The 23,064-nt window shown below is 36.2% G+C and overlaps 1 protein-coding gene across 4 annotated transcripts in view; it reads right to left on the bottom strand.

Moving 5' to 3' along the window:
• Positions 1–23,064, bottom strand: part of LOC130156692 (uncharacterized oxidoreductase ZK1290.5-like) — a 51,419-nt gene that overhangs the window by 28,114 nt on the left and 241 nt on the right. For all 4 annotated transcript variants that reach the window (XR_008824561.1, XR_008824562.1, XM_056355348.1 and 1 more), the window contains exon 2: positions 7,360–7,608. Coding sequence is in view for 2 of the 4 variants with exons in the window: in XM_056355348.1 (XP_056211323.1) it covers positions 7,360–7,608 (249 nt within the window). In the remaining 2 variants the exon portion in view is untranslated. The remainder of the gene's footprint in view (positions 1–7,359; positions 7,609–23,064) is intronic.

Below are 23,064 nucleotides of genomic sequence, written 5' to 3'. Positions count from 1 at the left end.
TCATCAAAACAGTTACAATGACTACTGCATGATCATTACTGCATACATCCATTTAGTCTTAATAAACAAAATCTACAACACCTCATTAACAACTAAAGGTAGTAGAAGTTGCACACGTGTCACACGTTAGAGGTCACTGTAATCAGAATTTGGTCACATATGCACTTAATAAGCTTTCAACACATAACATGCCCCATTTAAATCAAAAGGATTTTGGTCACTGGAATTAAGACTGGACTTCTCCTGAAGTGCTAAAAGTCTTGAAGTTTATGGAAGATAAATACATTTGGCAATTCTGTAGATATTTTATACCACCTCAGCAGTGAGTCTGTTTTTTCCTTTCTAAAGGACACTTGCATTTATTAATTTCTGTTGGAAATTACAGCACATCTTTCATGCAGGTTTTTTTGCTAAAATTTTGTGGCAGCATTTGTGATTTTTTTAAGCCTTTTAAAATACTATTTTAATGGCACAAAATTACTCTTTACTACATTTTATGAAACATTAGCACAATTTCAAATGCAATTAAGATTTACTGCTGATGAAATTATCCAAGTAGTTACTGAAACTGGCAGTCTCAGGAAAGCATTTTTTTTGAGTCTTCTCTCCATGCAAGAAAAGACTATCCTTCTACTCAAAAAGGAAGCATTTCCAACAAACTAAAATTGAGAAATTTACATGTATTTGAATCAGAGGTCCAAATCAGATTACCTAAATTTCAAAAACAGTAAGACCTGTAAGTTCTTTATAATTTTGTAGACACTGTTAGATATTATGAAGGAGAAACTTAGGAAATACTTTGAAAACAACTACATTTGTATTTAAATTCTAACAGCAAATTACACAGATAATTGTAGGCATCTCAGTCAAAGAGATGTTGGTCTTTGCCACATTCATTACTCTGACACAAAACAGGAAAAGGAAATAAATGCATGACTGAAATGTGCATCATTGTCTGTGCACTTTATAGTATTCCTTTTTTGGCAGCTCAAATATAGAGTTAAGAATTAAAAAGATGGACTTGTTTGCATTCAATTAACAAAAAACTCTGCTCATTGCATCGCACCATTCATTTACAGCACCTCTTTCTGAAACACAGATCCTCTCCCATCATTTTTTTAATTCACATTTAAGGACTGCCCTAATGATTACTACACCAGTGGGCCAGCACATTAGCTTTCCACCTCTATAAATACAAATTCAACCTCGATTTAAGAGGAAAAGGTAACATAAAATTCACTATAATACATCAGTTACCATTTGGGTACATCACTGCAACACTGTTAAAGAGAGTATCTTCCTTAGACTAAGCGTCTAATTAGAACAGGACAGAATTTTGTACAGTAGCATACATTACACATGTATTGAGGAAAATGATTTTGGATGTTTCAGAAAAATCATGAGTTAAGTTTGCACTTTCTGATACCAGTAACTCATTAGATTTTTAAACATAACTGCTCAGACAAGCAAACAGCACACATACATAATGATTTGCAGCATCTGGATTTATGTCACATTTGAAGAGTTAAAATAAAAGTTGCTCATTCTTTGCCCTTATATACATGAAATCCACTCCCAATTTATAGAAGATTAGAAAAACCCAACCACATGTGCAGTCTTGTTCAGGAATGATCTGTGAGTAATTACTTTTTCTCCAACTGCTCTGAAAAAAAAGCAGCTGTATTTATAAAGAATAAATACCAATATATAGTATTGGAATAAATACCAATTTCTGTAACATTTAAGTGAAAACTATTATCAGGAAATTGATTAAAGAATTTGGTTGAAACCTCAGGACTAATCTAATTCTGTTGCCAATAAAGTCTCTTTTAAAATTTCCACTAATTAGACACAATCGCAAGGATTAGCATTAGGAATTGCTAGTATCAAGTGTTCATTTTGATCCAAAATCATATAAGTCATTGATGGTACTTACTGCATAGAGACTGCCATGTTTTAATTTTTTTGTTTGGATAAAGCAAGTACATAATATAAGTAGGTGTAAGTTACTGGTATCTGATATCTACCTCACTTAAAAATGGAAGATTTACATAACTTTAATTGCTGCTTTTTATGTTCTCCAGATCAGACTAATAAAAACTGCTTAACTATGCAGAAACATGTCATATAGCACCAACAAAAACCCAATCATTAACTTCAGCATAATTTCAGCAAAAGCTACTTTTCCAAAAGCCTGACTATTCAGGTAGACGTCACAGCTTGCAAGTGTTCACAGAAATAGCCACATCAGGGACTTCCACATACAAAGATACTTTGTACTCAGCCAAGAAACTGAAGCACTCAGAAGAATGACTTCTAACAGATTGGACAACTAAGCGATCTCTGGCCTTGGTTAAGTAAAAAATGCAGTAGATTACCCTTCCTTGTACTGGTGTCTGAGATTTCTTCAATCAGACATGTTGCTCCTTTATTTTAGAAAGATGATGTTATCAGGTATGTGATGTCCATATCATTTTATTATGTTTATTTTAATTTAGGGTTTTGGTTGAAATAAAAATTACTTCCCAGTTCAAAATACACACATTTAGGGCTAGAAAGCATCTGCTAGATCACAAACTGCAGTTCTCCTGACTGCAAGAACTGTTTGTGAAAGCTGTGGGGCAAAGGTACTTATCTCGGAGATAGAGTAGAATGGTCTCTCTGCCACTCACGCACAAACAACCCCAGCACAGCCAGGACCTGAAGGAATACAGTGTACCTTGCAATGAGCAATGGAGCTGCCACTCTATTTAAATAAACTAAGCACAGTTAATTTTACATTAGGATCTGCTTATTTCCACTGCATCTGTTAGAAAACTTTCCCTAATACCTGTAAGGCCAACAAAACCAGTAAGCACCTCACAAACCAAGGTCTATGATTTCATCTTCGTTTGTACATACATTCACACCTACACCCATATGCTTTCTTTTGCTTAGAATATTTTCCCTCCTGGGGGATTACAAGAGCACAAAAATAATTATAATTTTAAAAGCAAGAAATTAGTTTTAAGCTACTTGTCAAAACAGCTTAAGGTTCTAGTAATCAAGAAATGTGTAACTTTGTCACTGGAGGTTTTTAAGAACAGACTACATTTTAATCTGTTGAGAATGAAGGGGTTGTGCTTTGTAGCATGGGACAGATTAATTAATGCTTTGAGATGTCTCCCAACCATATATTTTTAAAATAATCTCAACTCAAAACAAAATACCCCCAAATCATTCACAGTATAAAGATGTACTTGAGCAAAAGAAAAAGCCTCCAAACATTCCCAATCATATTTTGTATTTACCACCTTTTTAAAGCATCCTTTACAGACAATCAGGCTCTAGTGGTACAGTGGTAAGTGAGGGCCTGAGGTTCATTCAAGTGTCAAAACGGTGCTGCAGGAAAACTAAAATTAACATGTGAACTACTTTCACACAGGCATTTAAAATAGAGTGGCTTATTACTCCTTAGTGGTTACACTGACATTTTACACATTCAAAAGGCAACAGCATGTTTGTCACTGAAATAGAAGTGCAATTTTATTCAAATTCATAACACTATTAGAGAAAAAAAAAAAAGTCAAAATGTGCTAAAACAAACCTGGTTTTGAAGAATAAGCCCTGGCTCATATCAAACCTAAAAGCAAAAGTATATTTTTCAGTGTTTTGCAGAGTTATCTTAATGCAGTTGTTTGCCCTGCTTTTCTCAATCATCACTGCACTTACTACATAAACGATTACTTCTCTCCCACCTGATGTTTGTTCTGTTTTGTTTTTTATTCTATTGGAACAAGGATCAATGTGAAGCAACCAGCAAAATGTTCTGAATTAATACACAATCTGAAGTGGGTGCATTATCATAATTCATGTGATTCATCTATCACACTGAATATGCTGATAGAACACTTGTCCAGCTCCAGTTGAGGATTTGTGATAGCTTAGATTTGCCTAAATGTGACAGACTTTGAATAGTCAAAAGGAAAATGAAATTTTTTACGAATTCAGTAAACCACAAATCGCAAAGAAACTACTTTGGAGGTTTGATCCAAATCCCAAGGAATGTATTCTGCTACTGCCAAACCTGTAAGATCTACTGCCAATTCATATTGGTTTACTGTGACTGCCAGTTGAGGACCACATTTAGAAAATGCAAGGAACAGAATATCTGTTACAACCACTGCCCACACATAATACAAATTTCCAGTTTCTCATGGATATGTAATCTACCAATTCAAATAAAAATCCTGGAACACTGTTCTCCCAATACTATTTGCCCAAAAAGTGTTTTTCAAAAAGGTTTCATAACAATATTTTATATGGAACACTTTTTCCTCTTACAAGCTGTGACTGCTTTCAACTGTTCATCTGTTTCAACAGCTGGCATTCTATATACTGCTAATGCACAGATATATCAATTCCAGTTAGATTATTTCCTGTGTCTCTAATTCAGTCTGTGAACTTATGTATTCCATAAACTCACTCAAAAATATTAACAGGTCCTTTCTTGGAACAGAAAGCTTAGCTACACATTTAGCTGCTAGGGCTCTAACAGCTTTTTATTTTTGTAGTCTTCTGAATGACTAATTTTCCCTCCAACATAACAGATATGTTATTTAGGATCTTTCAATTTTCTATATTAACCACATATCTTTATGAAAATGCTATGAACCCCTCACATATTCGGTTAATATCACATAACGAAATGACGACATGCTGATTTTGGTACGTTTCATGTACCTTTATTTCACATTCCTATTTCACAGAAAGATTGCCAGCATCAACACGTGCCTGTAACTAAAGAATTTACTTTCATACATAAGCTTGGGCACAAATGGCCCTGTTATTACCTAACGTCTTCTGTCATGGATTTCATGTCCTTTCTATGGTACAGGCTGGCCAGCAGAAAAGGGACACAAAAATGCAGGTATGAATGAAAATAGCTAGAATATCTAAGCTTGGTTCTACAGCCTTATAACCATATTTTCAAACCCTTCTTCTGCATTCCAGTTACTTCTGTCACACTTGTAGTAAGCCTCATTTTGCAACAAAAAGCTCTTACTCTCAGCATTCTTGAAACACTTGACAAGTTCATGTTTCAACATATTGGCACTGTTCGCTTGAAAATCCTTCCAACAGCACCTTCCAGCTGAGCGCTTTCAGAAAGGAGGTACAGGACTCCCAGCGTATGATGCTTTCTGTGAGCCCCAGGAAACACACCATGTATTGCACCTCCTCTAAAGTTCTACTTCATCAGCACACACAGCACTAAAGATAGAACTTCTCTCTTTCACATAAGTGCAGATCATACAGTGTTTAACAAAGATGGTCTGTGGAATTGATACAACAGAGATCAAACTTAAGCAGCCAAAACTGTTACTCCACTTGCCATCCCATCTTTCTTGTGGAGGTCACTATCCTCACTGACAGATCAGTGAACTGCATGTGAAGTATTTCCTAAGCCATCACAGTTTACAAATCACCAAGTTAAAGCAAGCTGAAGCCAACATTGATTTAGGTCGCTATGTCAGACTAAGTGGTGGTTCAGGAAGAGCTTTACAAATTTTTCAGACATCTCCACATCAGTGGAAGAAAGGTGAGGAAGGGAGGGAAGATGGGTAATGGTATTAAAGAAAAATAAAATCTAGTATGGAGGCAAATTGCACAGTCAGCTGGAATATTCCTTAATTTATCTTAGCAATATGAGCAAAAGAAGTCTCAGAGCTGAACCTATCACACAAACTGACAATTGTTTATGTCAGCCCAAGGATTCACTCACATGGTGACAGTATTTGTGCATTTCTTGCTCTCAGATTTTTTTAAAATTTGTTTCATTTATTTCTGCTTAGCAGCAATAGGCAGACAGTATTTGTGTGAGCACCTACTTTCAACAGTCTACTACTTGAGAAAATAAAAGCAAATTACAGTATTAAAAGGAATCACTGAAAATTATTTCCTGGAAGTGAGTCAAGTTTTCCTCTCATCAACATTCAGCACCAGTGTCATAGCAAGCAGAAGCAAGCAAGCAAACACAAAACGTAACAAGCAGAAAGCAGAGAGGAGGAAACATGTTATTTCTTAATTTAGAGGAGAAAGTCAGGACTTGAAACTCAGTTTATTAAAGTCTCCTTGCAGTGACCTGTGTCTACACAGCAGAGACAAAAAGGTAATTTTAATTAATTTTGCATTATTCTGTACCTGTGCAGGAAGTTAAGGGAGACATTTCCAGAAAGAATTAAGCCAAAGATGTGCATACAAGTATCTCAGTCTTCAACAAATAAAGGGTTTTTCTCCCTTCATCTTGCAAAGTACCCAAGCAAAAAAACAGTGAATACAGCACAAAGTTGCAATTAATATTATATGATATTAATTTTGCAAAATCTGTAGTACTTCACAAAAGCTGTTTACTTGAAGTTTATTTACTGGAAACAGGGGGACAGGGTGAGGAAAGAAAAGCAAAATGAGGGTTTTCAGGACACTGACAGATAACGTCTGATGGTTAGGTCAATTATTCCTTGATTATCGGCATAAATACTATTTCCACTTGTATCATTTTTATATTATTACTTTAAATACATCTTCCTCTACCTCCACTTTATTTTCATTACTCCAGCTAGGGAAGAAGTAGCAAAAGCATTTTAAAAAATACCATGTTTTTTTGTTGGGTACCTCCTCTCCTATGACCTGTTGCAAAGAATTAATCAGCATCAGCATTACAGCTCTGCCTGTCTAATAAGGGAGTAACAATATCACATCTTTGACTACGATAAGTTTATGATCAGGGTAAGTTTAAAAGTGCGTAAGTCTAATTCAGTGTTAGATTTAGTTTGCTAAAGTCTTGTTGATACCCCTGACATTTTCCCCAAAGCATACTGCATCAGACAGACCAAACCAAAGGCAGCTAATCAGGATTTTTAAATGTTAATAGACCTACAAAATAAGTTTCAGAAAGGACTCCCAATTCCTTGAGATTTAACAGACCACAGAAGATAGTGGGCATTTTTGTTACCCTGCTACCAACAAACTATTGTAAAATTTCTGCATCCTTGTTTCATAGGTTTTGGGTGTTCTTAGCAAAATATATACAATTCATGTAGTGGTTCCTCAAATTGATTTAACAATGCAACATACCTTTAGAAGACACACATTGATCTGTTTTAAAACATTTGCAACAACAAAAAATCCTGTGCTCTCAACTGTATGCATGTGAACTTTCTAGAGAACAAACAGCACAAGAAATCTGCAAATGTGTAAATAAAGGCAGAATTTGGTTTTTATGATCCATCTGTAATACATAGTTTTTTTCAGGAATTCATTCACCTTTGCAAATACTCACATGGAAGGCACAATTAATGAACTATATGTAAAGGTTCATACCAAGATATTCAACACCAAGTCTTTCACATGACTCCAAGCAGGCTTTTTTTGTGTTTTCATAGCCATAATCACTATGCCACAGTTTGGTAGTTATCCAGAGATCCTCTCGCTTCACATCACTCTCTTCTATGGCCTTTTGGAGGAGAGATTCACAGCCATATCTTTTTGCTGTGTCAATATGACGAATGCCACATTTTCGTAATGCATGGACTACAGCATCATGGGAATAACCACCTTGATGGGAAGTACCTAAACAAACAAAATCAAAAGTCAATTGTCAGCAGTGACTTGAGGGACATATTTAATCATTCTTTTTAATTTTGGGGGTTTTTTTTTGGTACACTGTCAAAGAACCTTCTCATTTAATTTCCTAATAGTAAAGAAATGGGAATGAATAGATCTCTAGGCTGGAAAAATACACAAAGTGCTAGAATGTTGACAGTGATCTCAAAAAAAAAAAATAATTCCAGCAAAATCAAATATTAACAGCATTTAACTGTAAAGAAGTTATTTCAGAATTCAGGCTGAAGACCAGCAAAGAGAAAACACATGCTTTATGGAAAATTAGTATATGGCACTTATTTTTCATACAGGAGCACATTTAGAGATTAAAATACTAACAAAAAGAAATTAAAGACAATGTAGGCAATTCACTTTGCAGAACGCATATCCTGAAACTTTTACTCTGTTAAACATCTGCTAGCTTCAAGTTATTATTGCATTGTACAACCCCAGACCTGGCCATACTGCAGGTGCAATTCATACAATGTCAAGCTCAGCAGTCACCAAAACAATGGAATCCTACACAAGAGTTACAGAATGGGCATACAGGGAGTTTCAGTAACAAAGTACTGTGACTTTCATTGTGTAGGTATTCTCTGGATGTGTATTTGGCATGTCAAGGGGACGGAAGGAGGAGGAGACTCAGCAGGAAAAGCAACCAGCAGGAGGACTGTCAGATAAAGAACTGGTTGAGAGCAAGGAGGATGATGTTTCTACTTACCCTTTCCTGTTAGTTGTTTTTCCTGCCATGAGCCCCTCACCCATTCACCCTCACACACACACTTCCCACAAACAGTATTTTCTACAGTTTGTTAGACGAAACGCTCAGTCAGTTCCAGTCAGCTACCAAAGCCATCTTCCAAGATGATCAGTACTTAAAGGCCCTAGTACCATAAACAATAGCTAGCATGCAAATGGTCACCAGTTTCAGAAGGGCCCTGTTACAGTTGTGACCGCTGACATCAACACAGTCTTCAGCCACTGCTGAATCCAAATAAATAAAGGACTCCAGGTGAAAGAAGAACAATATAAAGTGAAATCTGTATCTGCTGTTAACTTTCTCTTTCCCTGCAAACATAATACTTATTTCTCCATCAAACACTACCTGCATATTGTGAAATTAAGAAATTTATATGGCTACCCAGACTATCAGAAAAAGGAAACAAATGAAAATACACAGATTTACCTTAGACTCATCCTTGGAACCTCCCATAACTGAACTGGAGAGAGAACACCCACAGGAGTCTGCACGACTTTTTCACATGCATTGTAACAATGCAAGCAAGAGTGACAACTTGCAAAAGTCCTACCTGCATGTAAGGCAAGCCAGGTTCTCCTAAGTGCTTAATATTTTTATTCATTTGTAATCCTAGAAGAAAAGTCTGTGATAACTCTGTAATCTTACTCACCACTCCAAATCATTATAAATATTATATTGGCTGATGTCACACACATACACCTGAGGATAATGACATTCTGCTAATCACAATGGGACAACTCCCACTTTAAGTTTATGACCTACAAAATAGAGAGTATTGAATCCTTGATTTATCTTCATGGATTTTTAAGTGATGAAATTATGATACTATATTCCTACAATTTTGACATGTGTATCGTAAGTATTTTACCTTCCAAATGTAAACAATTTTAATGTTTTAAAAGACAAAACTTCAAAGCTTTTTTATGCATAGCCACTAACTGTGATTAATAATTGACTTAATTTCTAAGTTGCCTAGAAACAGATATCCCTGTAACTTGTTTTACGTGAAAATAAGTCAAGCCAGATCAAATTTCATTTTAAAAATAGCCATTTCAAAATCTTGATGAATGTTTAAGAATTTTAGATGAATGCATTGCTACTATATTGCAACTATGGGCAAAGAATACACATACAATTATTATATTATTCAGATCCTAAAGGATTTTTATTAAAGAATTATATAACCAGCATAGACAAATTACTATACTTTTTCATAACCACTCCTTCACTTTTAATAAGCTGGTACTGGTGCCAAATAAATGAGGTTGTAACTATTGTGTCTGTTTCTGGCTGAATGGACATTTCTAAGCACAGAATGAATGGAGTTCATTTAGAGGTCTTGCAAATGGACTCAGACTCTTCATGCATAATGGATTTCAGTAAGAACATTTAGGACAAACAACTTTTTTTTTTATTTTTTATTTTAACCCCTTTAAGTTAAAGGGAGAGAACGGGAAAGAAGGAAAATTCAGAATAATTTTGTTATTGTTTCCTAAGCGGTGATGGCAAGCACACTTGTTTCACAGGAAATAGAGACCAAAATCAGTCTGGAGAGAATTATTTCAGCTTCTATGCCTAAAAATGTACTACAACACTAGTGATGCACTGAACAGTAATTAAAAAGAATGCTTAACAAGTATTTAATATTACCCCTTTGCAACCCAACTTAATAATGAACAACAGGTTTCTAAGGTAATTATGCAACCAACACAACAGCTTCTAGACTTATGTTACAATTCATAAATGCAGAAGGATGACAAAAGAAGCTGGACAGACTTAAATTTCAAATCTGGGTTTAACATGATTTGAACACATTAACATTCTTACATGTTTGGGATTATTCTTTGTTCACAGAGATGTAATTCACACTGTGCATGTACATTTAAAGACAAAATCCAATCTCACATTTAAAACTAATATGAACTAGCACCCATTGCATCCCCTTATTGCTTCTAAAAAACAGTGAATTAATATATTTTGATTCTCTGATAAGAAGGAATTCCTTTTAATAAATGAAGTCAAACATAAATAAGTCTGGAAAAGGTCCTTATTTTTTAGCTAGTATTTTAACTTCTTTTCCCAGGGGAATATCACTGTTCTCTCACAGACTGCACTAACCTAAATTTTGACAGATCTGAAGATGTCCAAGTTAATTACATTCCTACAGATTTTTTGAAAATTGGTGGCTGGTAGAGACAAGGATATGGATAGGTCAAAAGATACAAATCAATTGAAAACTAGGCTTAATTAGTTACATTGGGTTTTTGTCATGATTACTCATCACTTTCTTGATATCCTGAAAAACACTGCTATCAAAACTGGGATAAGCAATGTGCTCTGATAATCCTAAGAAAGTTTCAAAGACTATTAGGAAGGCAGAATCCTGTTCACAATACAGTTGCTACAGAGGGGAAACCCTCCCAAATAAACAAAAAAACCCCCAAACAAACAAAACCCAATCAGCAACACTGCCAAGCCCCCCCCTCTGAAATCAACATCCCCCGATTTCCTGCCCCTCGCCCCCCCAAAAAAAACAAACTGTAAAACCCACCACCAAGATGTAAGACAAATCACACACCAAAATACTAACACACACAGTTTTATGCACCATCTCAGCTGACCCTCAGCCTCATTAAACTTTCTGTCCTTCATGGAAGCTGCAGAACTACAGACAGAGACACAAAGCACAAGCAGTTTTTCAAAAGAGAATCAGGACCTACTTTTCCTGGTTTTTCCCTCCCTTTGTGGAAGAGCGTGTCTTCATGTTCTTTGTGAAATGTGAAAGTATTATTTAACTGAGTATATAAAAATGTTCTGTGACATGAATAATTTTGGTTACTTGAAATTGATGGAATCATTTACATTAGAAGAGTTCCTGCTAGTGAAACCACAGCCGAGATATTTAGAGATCCTATCAGAGATTAATGATCTTTTGACATCAGTGCTCAGCACATTAAAACAGTTGACAAACAACATACCTACAAAAATGCCCATTCCTTTTCCGATTTCTTTATCTCCAAGTAATCACTTAAGAACTCTTAAAAGCAAAAGTTCAAACATCCTTTTATCAATGTTTACAAACTTATCGTGTATATATGGTATTGTATATCATAATAGGCTTGAAATACCTTGTTCTAATAGTTTTATTTCTATTATTTCAATATTACATCAATATTAAGGCCACACAGTGTATCTTATAAATATATTCAAATTTTTGTTGTCAACACAACTTGATTTTGCTAATTAAATTATGAGAAAATTTGATAATAAAACAAAGTGTTGCCTATACATAGAACAAATGAACATATAACACATCTCAAGGTTTATTGCTAATCCATTCACAAAACCATATGCCTCTTCTATGGAATTGCTCAATGACAGACAATCCTTACTTGCTGCCCTTGCTTACTGACTTACTGCCTCCTTCACCTACTTCTGTATTCATATGATCCTCTGACAAGTTGATTCAGATTGTAAAATAGCCAAAAAAGTATATAGTCTTAGAATTATTAATGAACTTTAACAACACCCCAGAGGGAAAAACACATATTTCAGGCAAGGGGCAAGCAAATTTTGGGCAAGAAAAATTCCCTGTTTAGCAGCAGCAGCTAAATGACTTGACATATTCAGTGTTTTTATTAAAACACGAAAAAATCCAAAATGCAACCAAGAAACAAAAATCAAATCACAGTTGTGTTCAAGCCAACTACCAAATGATCAGAAAGACCTTCTCCATGAACTTGCCTCTGGAGCCTTTCTTTCCAACATGTTCCCCAGCACCATCCCTAGAGCTGCTTTCAGACAACCAGGTAATGTGACACTAACTTTTTCTATAGCCACAGCACTAGAACCAGGGTTCTTACTGCTATAATTTGGCATATTTTTTACTTAACAGGGTCAGTTATTCTGAAAATCATATTTAGTATCACATGACAAAGGATTCATAGCATCCTCTCTTCTTTTGTAGAGTGCAAGGCTTTCCTCTGCAGCAGGTGAAATCAAATGAAGTCAAGCTCTTTATGAGGCTATTATACTTACAATTTTCATAAGGTGGCTACAGAGTATTCCAAGTCATGGGATCCAAACTTAATCCCAATAACTTTTACAAAATAACTTGGACATTTTATGCAGAGTGCAAGAATGGCATTTAATATATACATAATGGAGCAGATGCCCTTGCAGAAATGGAACCTATAGAGACTACGGGCTTCTAGAAGAACCAGCAGGACAATGTCAACAGAAAGGTACTATGCAAATGTGTATTATATAACCAAAGCTTTGGCCAGAACTAAAGTAGCACACAGGTTTATCTAAAACTCAGTCATTTAAGACCATCAAAGCTGTATAAAAGTTGCACAAATAATTGCATTTTGTGAGGCTACAGCACAAAAATGCCAATGCAGTGCTGTAATGCCAATAAACAGGTGCTGATAGTGGTTGATGGTTGATGTGTACAAACATGGTGCAATATAAGCCTCAGTAGTTGAAGTATGGGCATGAATTTGCTTCTGCAAGCCTCAAAGGACAGTGAGGACTGTCCTGCCAGCACCACAGTAAGGCAAGTACTCCCATATTGTAACACCATACTGGCATAAGGTTAATCAGAGAACTGGTGACAGAGGTCTTTGTTGTATTTAACACATTTTATGCATTACAGCTGTACTGTATGCATGTGGTATTTTCATGTTCCTAAACAATATCACTATGCTAATGAAACTCTATTAATAGACCTGGCCTATGGAGAGCCTAGAGATTACAAAATGAAGTTTCTCTTGCTTCTGCAAACCCTATCTGGATTATGGATATTAACTTTTATATATATGTTTTGTCAATGTTTCTCCTTTTTTTTTTTTCCAAATACAATACATTGCTTAGTGCAAAGCAGTCACTGTGGGACCGTTTTTCTCCTTTGTGACTCAGAATAGATGCTTAGAATTCAATAACACGAGGAAGAAAAGTAGGCAAGCATGATTTTAAACTCTGCAATTCTACTCAGGCACCAAGGAACAGAATGCAGGAATACAGTTTTGTCGCAATGCAAAATGGTAGGAGAGCGCCATTACATATTTATTATGTATCCAGGGAAAGGGAAGCCAGAATTGCTAGTTTTCTCTCTTCCTGAGAGGAAGGAAGAAATGGCAATGAGCCATTGTTGACAGAAGCACTCTATTCCCTCCATCCCAAAGAGGCTCTGACTGTAAAGGATATTCAGATCATCCAAGGTAAAATGAGCATGTATCTCTGGTCACTGACCTACCATTTATCTAGTCAGAACGTTAGAAAAGGGAGTATAAAAGAACTTCTCAGAATGTGTCTCACAGCAAGCCCAGAAAATCTGCAAGTAGCATCTATCATCAGTGGGATGCTATAGCTCTGACACGGCACCAATTCACTAATGTTATTTCTTGCAGCAAAAATACACTATCACCCAAAAAATGCAAATATTTTTCCTGCAGGAGTAAAGAGGTTTCCACTGGAAAGTGCCAGCCATTTAAATTATTCAGCTGTTGCATACAAATATTTTTATCATTTAATTTCTTGATTAAATTTTATAGGGAAGGACAACTCTGGGAAGTCGCCTATACATTTGAAAGGCAATTATGAATGTGTAATCCATGTAGAAATTTCATAAGCAGAGCAGCAGCACACATTTAAATGCCTTTACAGACAGACTGCCAAATCTTGAAGCCTTTTCTTTCACTCCACTCTTTCCCACCGCCGTGAGAACTATTTCTCATTAACAACCAAATTGGTTTCAGATGCTCTGCTATAAGATGTTACCTTAGAAACCATTTGGTAAAAGACTGTGGCTTCCTTCCATAGAAATCTCAAGCAGTGAAAAGGCAGATTTTCTGGCATAAATCAAATCCAATTTCTAGGGTTCACTAAACCTTTTCTTCTCAGAATAATGTTTTGTGACTAGATCTTAGCAGTTAATAGTGCACAAAGAATTGCTGGTGTGAACCAGTTTTAAATTATTTTCATTCTATTCCCTCTGTTAACTCAATTGAAATGACTTCTAGTACTGATCATACCTTGATAGAACTTTTAACTTCATAACTAATAAGGATATGTACTCTCTACAGCAAATAATGTTTTTCCTCCCCTTTAATACATCTTAAACTATCTGACAAAGACTACACTTCACAATAAATGAGACAGAACTGTGACAATTTTTTCCTCCTCCAAACAGCTTCCACAAAGAACAATAAAAAGGAAAACATACTAAATTCGTACTCTGTACTTACGTAGGACATTATCATAATAATCCCTGCTGTGAAAGTTTGACTTAAAATTAAGTAGAGGGACTGCAATTTTTAAACATGTAGTGGATCATGAGACCAGTAATTAAAAAACACTTAAGAGTATGTAAAGATAACATTACAGAAAAGATTATTAAAAGAACTGCAATTTATAGTGACTTGTAGCTTACAAGATGAAAATGTACGTACAATAAAACACCACTGTGAGATCCTAATTCAAGATTATGTTCAATCTGATGGCTAATTTTTGACATCACAGCAGTGCCCTTTATACCTACCAGACTACTCACAGAATAAGTGCAATTGTGAATCGTGACAAGATCTTACTCCTCCAATACCACGTGACACTGCAAGGTCAGAGACTTGCAGTGTCCCACTGCTAACTAATTGCATTCATGAGTTCAAAGGACAGCAGCAGCCCAGCTATCAGTAGAGCACATTAAAACTGAACAATAAGGAATGTTTCTGATCAAATGCTTCTTCCCCCTCACATCATCTAAATGTATTTTCTCAAGGTTTCCAAGACAAACAACATTTCTTGTAGTCCCTCCTCTCACATTGCACATTCAACCTTAGAATAGTATGTATTAGAATGCAAAGCACTTCCATTCAGGCGTTAAGCCTGGGGAACAGACCTCACAGTTATAAAACTGATGTAAAGCCACAAAGATGTCTTTCCTTTTTCTCTCCCCTCTGCAAGGAGGATTTTTGTATCGCTCTCTGTGCTTGGCATAAACATTAGAAGAAATGGAGAAAGTTTAGGAATCAGTACCTCCCTCCTTCCCTTTTGGAGGCATGAGGAACTACTGCAATTTAGGTTACAGCAGCATGTGACATCACCATTCAATGCTGCCAGAACTATGCCAGGGAACTCTGGCAAGGAAAAAAAAGTATGATGACTAAAATCGGCTACATGAAGGTTGAAAGATACAAGTCAGCTTTCTTCCTCCCACCCCGAGTTTGGTAACATTTTTCTACATTACAGAAACATGGTGAAAGACAACAGTTAAATATCCTGGAGCTTGCTTCTCTGTTAATTTCAAACTGGTTACAAGTAATTTCTTCAACTAGTGGGTAATCGAGCTTGTAACACTTAAAAGTATTAATGACAACAGGAAATTTAAAAGCATACACATAAAGTGTCTCTGATTATATTAATAAAGGCTTTAATTATTAAACAGTGATAGAAAGCCAAATTTTTCTTTATTCCTTAGACTTGGTGATGGACATTTAAAATTCATCAGCAACAGGGTGATAACCAAAAAGAATCCAGCATGAGAAAGGAAGCTATCTTTCTGCTGTTAAATCACAGTTCATATGTCAAAATACAAATAAGGTAAAATCCCCAGCAAAAATATAAAAAGCTGTCCTCATAAATTTGTAGGTATACAAAGAGAGCAGAGACAAAGCAGCAATTTCCCCTAGAAAAAAACCTACGAACTTTCTGTACTGTGTATACTCTCATACAAGCAAAACTTGGCCCAGCATTTTGCCCCAGATACATTTACTAGTACCCTTTATAACAACATTTGTACAGCATTTGGTCTTTTTTCAATGAATAAAACACCCCCACGCTGGAAGTAGGTGAAGTTAGAAGAAAGCCAGGAAGGTAAGAGTTCAGCAGGTTTAGTCAGGTTAGGACAGAATACTGCTTTGTTCAACTGTCTACAAATGCACAGCTGTCTGGAATATGGCCACATTTTGTACATGGGAGAAGTTAAATATCTGGAGGCCCTCAAAGCTCAAGTACAACTTCTCAAGGTCAGATCTACTGAAACGGTGGATGAATTGAGACAGAAAGATTTATAGATGTGGTATTTTGTTCATCACAAGAGGCTATTAAGGCAACTTGGTAACCATGGGTGAGAAGCAAAGTCCCGACAGAACAAAAAAAAAAAAGAAATGGTTGAGACCTGAAACAAAGGGAAGAAATAAACAGCCGATTCTTACTACAGGATAAGATTAATAGAAAGGAGTGCCATAGGTCTTGGTATCAGGACCACTGTTCCATAAATTTTCTTAAGAACCGAAGCCATGAAGAAACAAGAGCCATGAATAATAATAATAAAAAAAAAGACGGTAACAGTGGAGAATGACAAAAAAAGTGATGGCTTGATTCTGGTGCCATTGACTTGAAAAGCAAAATCTCATTTGGTTCCAATGCCAACAGGACAGGATCTTTTTTGACCACAGCTAAGTTTAAGAATGAACAACTCTAGCATGAATATTTAAGAAGTAGGTAACTGGATTAGTAATACATAATGGAAGGAAACATTAAAAAACTTCCACTCAATATTAACATTCAAGTTATATGTAGCATTTTGACAAAAAAAAATATCCAAAACAGCCTGATGTAATGGAAGTGGAACAATCTGATTCTGTATTTTTCTTCACAAAAAATCCCACTTGTGAAAAGAACTGGGAACAATGCAAGAAGTTGTATATGGTTGCAACGCAAATATTGTAATGTCTTAAACAATGCAATTAGCATTAGTCAGGAAAAACTTACTTTATGATTTATTTACTGAAAGCTACAGCTGACTATCAGGAATCTTATCTATGCAACACCCTAAAATGAGGACAGAGAGAATTTGTGGTTTCCCTTGAGCATGGACAGATTCTATGTGAGTGGCTGTGTGCATTATTTTACCATGCTAGTAGTGCAATATACTGACAAATGCAGTAAAAATGCAATTTAAGCAAGGTAGTAATGCTGTAAGTTAACCGACATCGTATTATTTAGTTGGATTGAATTTTATTCCTCCTAGGCTTTGGCTTATTTGATTAGAAGTTGCTCAGAGCAGTACCTTTCTGCTTTCCTAGTTACTGTAACAGCACTGTCTATTCTTGAATAATCTTCTGCAAAGAACATCATTACTAGTAATAAAATATTCCCTGTGTGTGACATGGGTAAGGCACAATGAGTATAAAGACTTGATTATTTTGTTTAGTAATTGCCTGTCCTGAAGCCCCTTCCCAAACAAGCATGCAACTAATCTTATACTTTAATAGGAGGGGATCATTAGAGAACTTCTCATCTCATCAAGTTGTTATTAATTCTAGCTATGCCAAGGATTACATCGAAAACAACTTTACATGAAAACATTCCATGAATTTTTGGTATCACCAGCACATCTTGTCAGTAAATCACATGCTGTTTGACTAACCCCCCCTGAATTTCATTATTACTGTCCCTAAAAAAAACCACAAACACACACAACACACACAACCCCCCGCTCTTCTAATGGGAATATAACTGCCACATCAAGGGGATGAAGATAGTTTCACTAGAGAGAACAAGAACAAGCTTTAAGAGATGTCTGTAATTGGTGTTTTGTGGACCTTTTGCAACACAGCAGTATTTTTTTTTTAATAAATAAGCCACTCAGAGAAGTGTGTTGGTGAAGATCATGAACAAATCAATAACTTTTTATCACTAAGAGACTTCATCAAGTTTCTCTCATATCACAGAGTCCTCCAACAAAGAGTGATGCCACGTTAAATTTAACCATTCAGTACATGACCTTGAGTAAGCTTCCTAATACTTCAGTTAAAGGAAGAAAAGCTCTTGCGCTACCAAATTATATTCAGATGCTTTAGAGGGTAGCATTTTCACCCCTTAGACTTAAGAAGAAAAAACCCAACCAAACAAGCAAAAAAAAGAAGCAGCCCTAAGTGCAGGCTTCCTACTTAACAGAAATAAGCAAGAACAGTACAAACTGTATGTATTTTTCTTCCAAAGCCTGAAGAGGATTTGACAAGTGATGCATTTTTGGGGATGTTGCTTTAGATAAGCACCAAGTACCCTGTAGTTAAATTAAGGTAATGTCAGAATATTTGTGTACTAAAGTAAAAAGACTCACAAGGTATGTGATTCTCAGATACATGTAGCTCCTGCAAAAAAGTGTAACTACACCAACTTTAAAACAGTATCATTTTTACATCATTTATTTGCCCTATGTTTCTAAAACCGTAATAAAGTAAGTCTTGCAAATACAGAAAGAATTACAGCTATCCTATTAGTAAGACAGTGAATATATCCATTTTCTAAAGCAATCTAAAGCTGTTATGAGGTAATGTACTCCCAAGGGCACAGCTTTACACTTGTATCAAGTGCCAAAATGCCAGTTCATTTCTGACTTAAGCTTACTCCAGTTGAAAAGCAGACTTTGTAATGAAAATTATTGGCAGCAAACATGCCTGACCCTCTGCATATGAATAATATTGTCTACCACAATTGTTAGAATCAAACCACAAGAAATGTAAAATTAACAACATTTTTTATAATCATACAATAAACAAGATGCAGGTTATTTTTATTTGTTACTGAAAAGTTCAGCTATACTGTGTGTTTCTAATGCAAAGGTAGGCTGCCGTATAAAAATTGGTAAGGGTCTCAGGAAAGTCAGCTTGTTTTACCATTGCTAGGAGACTTGTCTTTCTGCTGGACTCAAGGCAGATACAACACAGTATGAATATGCACCTCAGTAAATACAAAGTTTTGGATGCACAGAATTTGTCCTGTTATTCCAAGTAACCTTTCAGACTGATAATAAATTTTGCACACTACATAGCTTTCTCTGGTGTACAAATCCTTCTTTATCACTAGAGATTTTAATGGAAATGGATCCTTCTCACCAAGAACAGTTTGTGTAAGTGAGCGCAGAGCATCAGAGAGAGAATGGTAACCTAATGAAAGACTACTTAACCTCCTTTCTTCCTGTCTCCCCTTTTGTATCAGCCCTTGACCAATTTATTGAACTTCTCCTATACAAATTTGGAAGAAAAAAAAAAAAAAAAAAAGTGAAAACACCACCAGCACAACAACTTTTGGCAACTGAAACTTGAACAGAAAGAACAGATATTTTTGACAGAATGTTATCCTAGGCTGCTGCTGCACTCTCTCTAGTAACATGTTCTGGCCAAGAAACACACTACATGTCTCCTACTCCAGCTCTCAGCTGCTGTGAAAGGGGTTTCATCATTTGGAAATAACTTGCATACCTATCCAAGCTGCCCTCCAATTGACATGCCAGGATAGCTACAACAATCTTAACATAGCGTATTTATGTCTCTCTGAAGCTTTCAGAAAGATTATCTAGCAACGGGGCAACATACATATCTGTCCTCTCAAAGATGACTTTTCATAGATAACAATTATGTCTACATGTTTAGAGGGGTAAGAAACAACAAAGAAACAACCAAATCTTAAATCCTGCAGAAAATGGCCTTGCAGAACATGCATCCTCACTGAAGAAAGTTCTCTACTCAATAGCTGAGTAAATATCTTGCATAACAAACATTAGTTAATGCAGTAATGCTGTAACAGAAATAAGCCGTTAATTTGTAAGAGTAGTTAAATGGGAACACCTACAATAGATAAAGATCCCATTGTGTTAGGCTCCATATCAGGGTATTAATAGCTTGACTAGAAATGCAAGTGTGGCAAGTCTTGAGCGTCTTTACCAGCTCCCTTCTCTTCTTAAAGCCACAATGTTCTGCAGCATATATCAAGGATTTCTTAAGATCACCTGACTGGTTCCTATCACAAGATCCTCAAAAAGCTGCAGAATGTATAAGCAATATGTCAAGTGTTATTCTAACAAGACAAGAATAGGTAAGTGAAGTCAAAGAACCAAATCCTGGTGTTCATGACACCACTGTAAGTCAAGAGAAGTTCCTTGAAAGCCATAATGAACAGAATTTATTGGGCCAGAAAATTTCAAACTTAATTCTCTTGATCTTATATGTTACTATCTATTTACTGTAGCTGGAGTTCAGGCTTCACAATCAACTACTCAGTACTACTAACACAAAGAAAGGACAGCAAGTGGCATGCTATTTGGCAGAGTACAATGGAGACTTTTTGCCTGTATACTTTCTAGTCAGCTTATTCTGCTAATAACCTAAGAAAGGTATTGCAATCTCAAATTAAAAAAAGCGGTTCTACAGATAGTCTAAAATACAGTTCAGCATATACTGAAACAAGAGACATAAGACAGAGCCCATTCTCTAAAAAAGCCTATTAACTTTTTTTTTTTTTTAAATTTATAACAAAATCTCCAAGTGAACTAAATTGGCAAAAAGTATTACAGGTTAAAACAACCAAGCCCTCACCCCCAATAAAACCCAAATAAAAAAAAAAAACACGAAGCAAAAGCATAGCCCTTTTTGTTCATTATATAGGGACTGTATAAGGGACAGCTGCATCAAGTATTCTTAAGGTTAATTGATACTAAAATAACAAATTCATACATCGGGTATACACATAGCACACGCTCATGAAGACGTCTATGCACATAAATACGTGGTAAAAGCAGTTATCAGCATCTTGTAGGCTTTTAAATTCTTTCTCTTTTTAAAAACATTTAGCTGATGGTGCTGAGTTGCTAAGACTTTTTAACTAATATGTGCAGCTCAAATGACTTTGAGTACTTTCAAGCAAGCATTACAAGCTTTCTATTCAATTAAAAGTTTCTGGATGAAAAAACAGCCCTATTAAAAGCAAAGGCCAACTCCTATTGACTTAAGTGGCTTAATACACTCTAAAATCCACAGCTCCAATTTTGTCCTCCTTCATACTAATTAAAATCCTAAATAATTGCTCTGAAGTCAGTACACACTCATAGGATAAAGATTAAAAGAGCACAAGGGTCATCTTATTTTATAGCTTAGCTCGATACTTGTGTGACTGATTAACTCCAGCATCACAGACAAAGAACTAAGTGCCTTAGATTTCTAGGTTTATGTAAAACAATGGAAAAATTGGCATATCAAATTGACTCATGATAAAATTGCATCATGAAAAACTGATTGGGAAGGGTATTCATGTTTTCGAATATGTTATGAATAAAAGAGGCTTCTGGAAAGACTCTTAAGAAGAGAGAGAAAGATGCTCAAATACTGTGCCAAAAGAATCACAGGCTTTAATCAAGAGACTAATTCCTCACTTCTACAAGAAATAAAAACTAATTCATGACAACTACATAAAAAGACAACTATTAAAAAACTCCAGAAAGATCCGGTGAAGTATGCAATGGTCACTGGTATGTGTATGGTTTATGTTTTGCCTCTTCGTGGCACATCTTCCAGGCACAACTCCTGTTTTGGGAGAATTAATCTCCGAGTACAGCATGGACAGTGCTCTGACACCACAGAATTACTGGTATTAACCCTCCCCTGCTCACATGGTCCTATGCTGACTTGGAAAAACGGCTTTTAATCATTTAAACAGTTTGGCTCTTTTGAACCATTAGCAAATCCACCAATCTGATGAATTTGGAATCAAGAATAGTATAAAACCAGATATTCCTATTTACAATTAAAAGGAGTATTCTGCTGCAAGCCAGTCTTGGGTTTATACCATCTACAGTTCAGTAGAAGAAGAAAATCCTTTTCTTAAAGGACTGAGGGAAAATAAATGCTTTGTGGGACAGGACACAGAAAGATGCTTCAGATTTCACAGACACTTTCATGCCCAGGTTCTAATTGCAGAGGTATATGCTGGTTAGCCTTTAGTCTTGTTTTGCTAGGACTGAATGCAATAGCTTTCCTGAACTACCACTCACATTAACTCAGACAACTAACGTGGTCTTTTAAGGACCATTTTTCCTGCCCCCCCCCCCCCCCCCCTTCACATTTAAGAAAACAAATGGTTTAAGAGTTTAATCAATTGCATTGCAGAACTTCACACTGCACAATTGGTAATAAAATAAAATCTGAATTATAAAAAAAGTGAATTTCCCTTTGTATTTTCATATTTTCAGGTAGACTTTTTTTCCCTAAGAACATATTAAAAGTGTCACACATCTTTGTATGAGCAAGAACCAAAAACGCACTTCTGAAACATCAATGTAATGTCAGCAAACCTTGGTTTTCAGTAAGGGAAAAAAAATAATCACACCAGCTTCTGATACGCTGCCAGGGTTTAACAGCATTTAAACATTTAAATTCTTTCAACATACACACAGATCACGTGTTCCTGCTGCCACGATGCACAGGCCTTCTGCCTCGCACTGAGCCAGATTCCTGCCTGGGCTTTTGAGGGCAACAGGTGCAACTGACAAAAAAAACCCCAAAACTTCCAGTAAGACAAATTCCAGCTTGAAAGTCTGCTTTAAAGAAAAGTCTGCTCTAAGGCCCGTAAGAAAATAAAACAAAAAAAAGCCCCCAAACCCCACTGAACGCTAGCGTGGGGGGAGTGGAGGGATTCCCAGGCAGAAAGGCTTGCCTTGCTGCAAGGCGGCTGGAGGAACCCCACAAAGCCCCACTTACGAGGACCACGAAGGCCCACCCAGCCACAGACAGGCCTTTGGAGGGGCGCCGGCGCTGAGCTAGGCGGGCCCAGCACCCCAGCGGGGAGCTCCGGGCCCGGGCCAGCGGCGGAGCCGAGCCCTGAGG

The sequence above is a fragment of the Falco biarmicus genome, chromosome 11 (genome assembly GCF_023638135.1).
Source record: "Falco biarmicus isolate bFalBia1 chromosome 11, bFalBia1.pri, whole genome shotgun sequence".
Taxonomy (NCBI): domain Eukaryota; kingdom Metazoa; phylum Chordata; class Aves; order Falconiformes; family Falconidae; genus Falco; species Falco biarmicus.
This window is presented reverse-complemented; position numbering and strand designations above follow the sequence as displayed.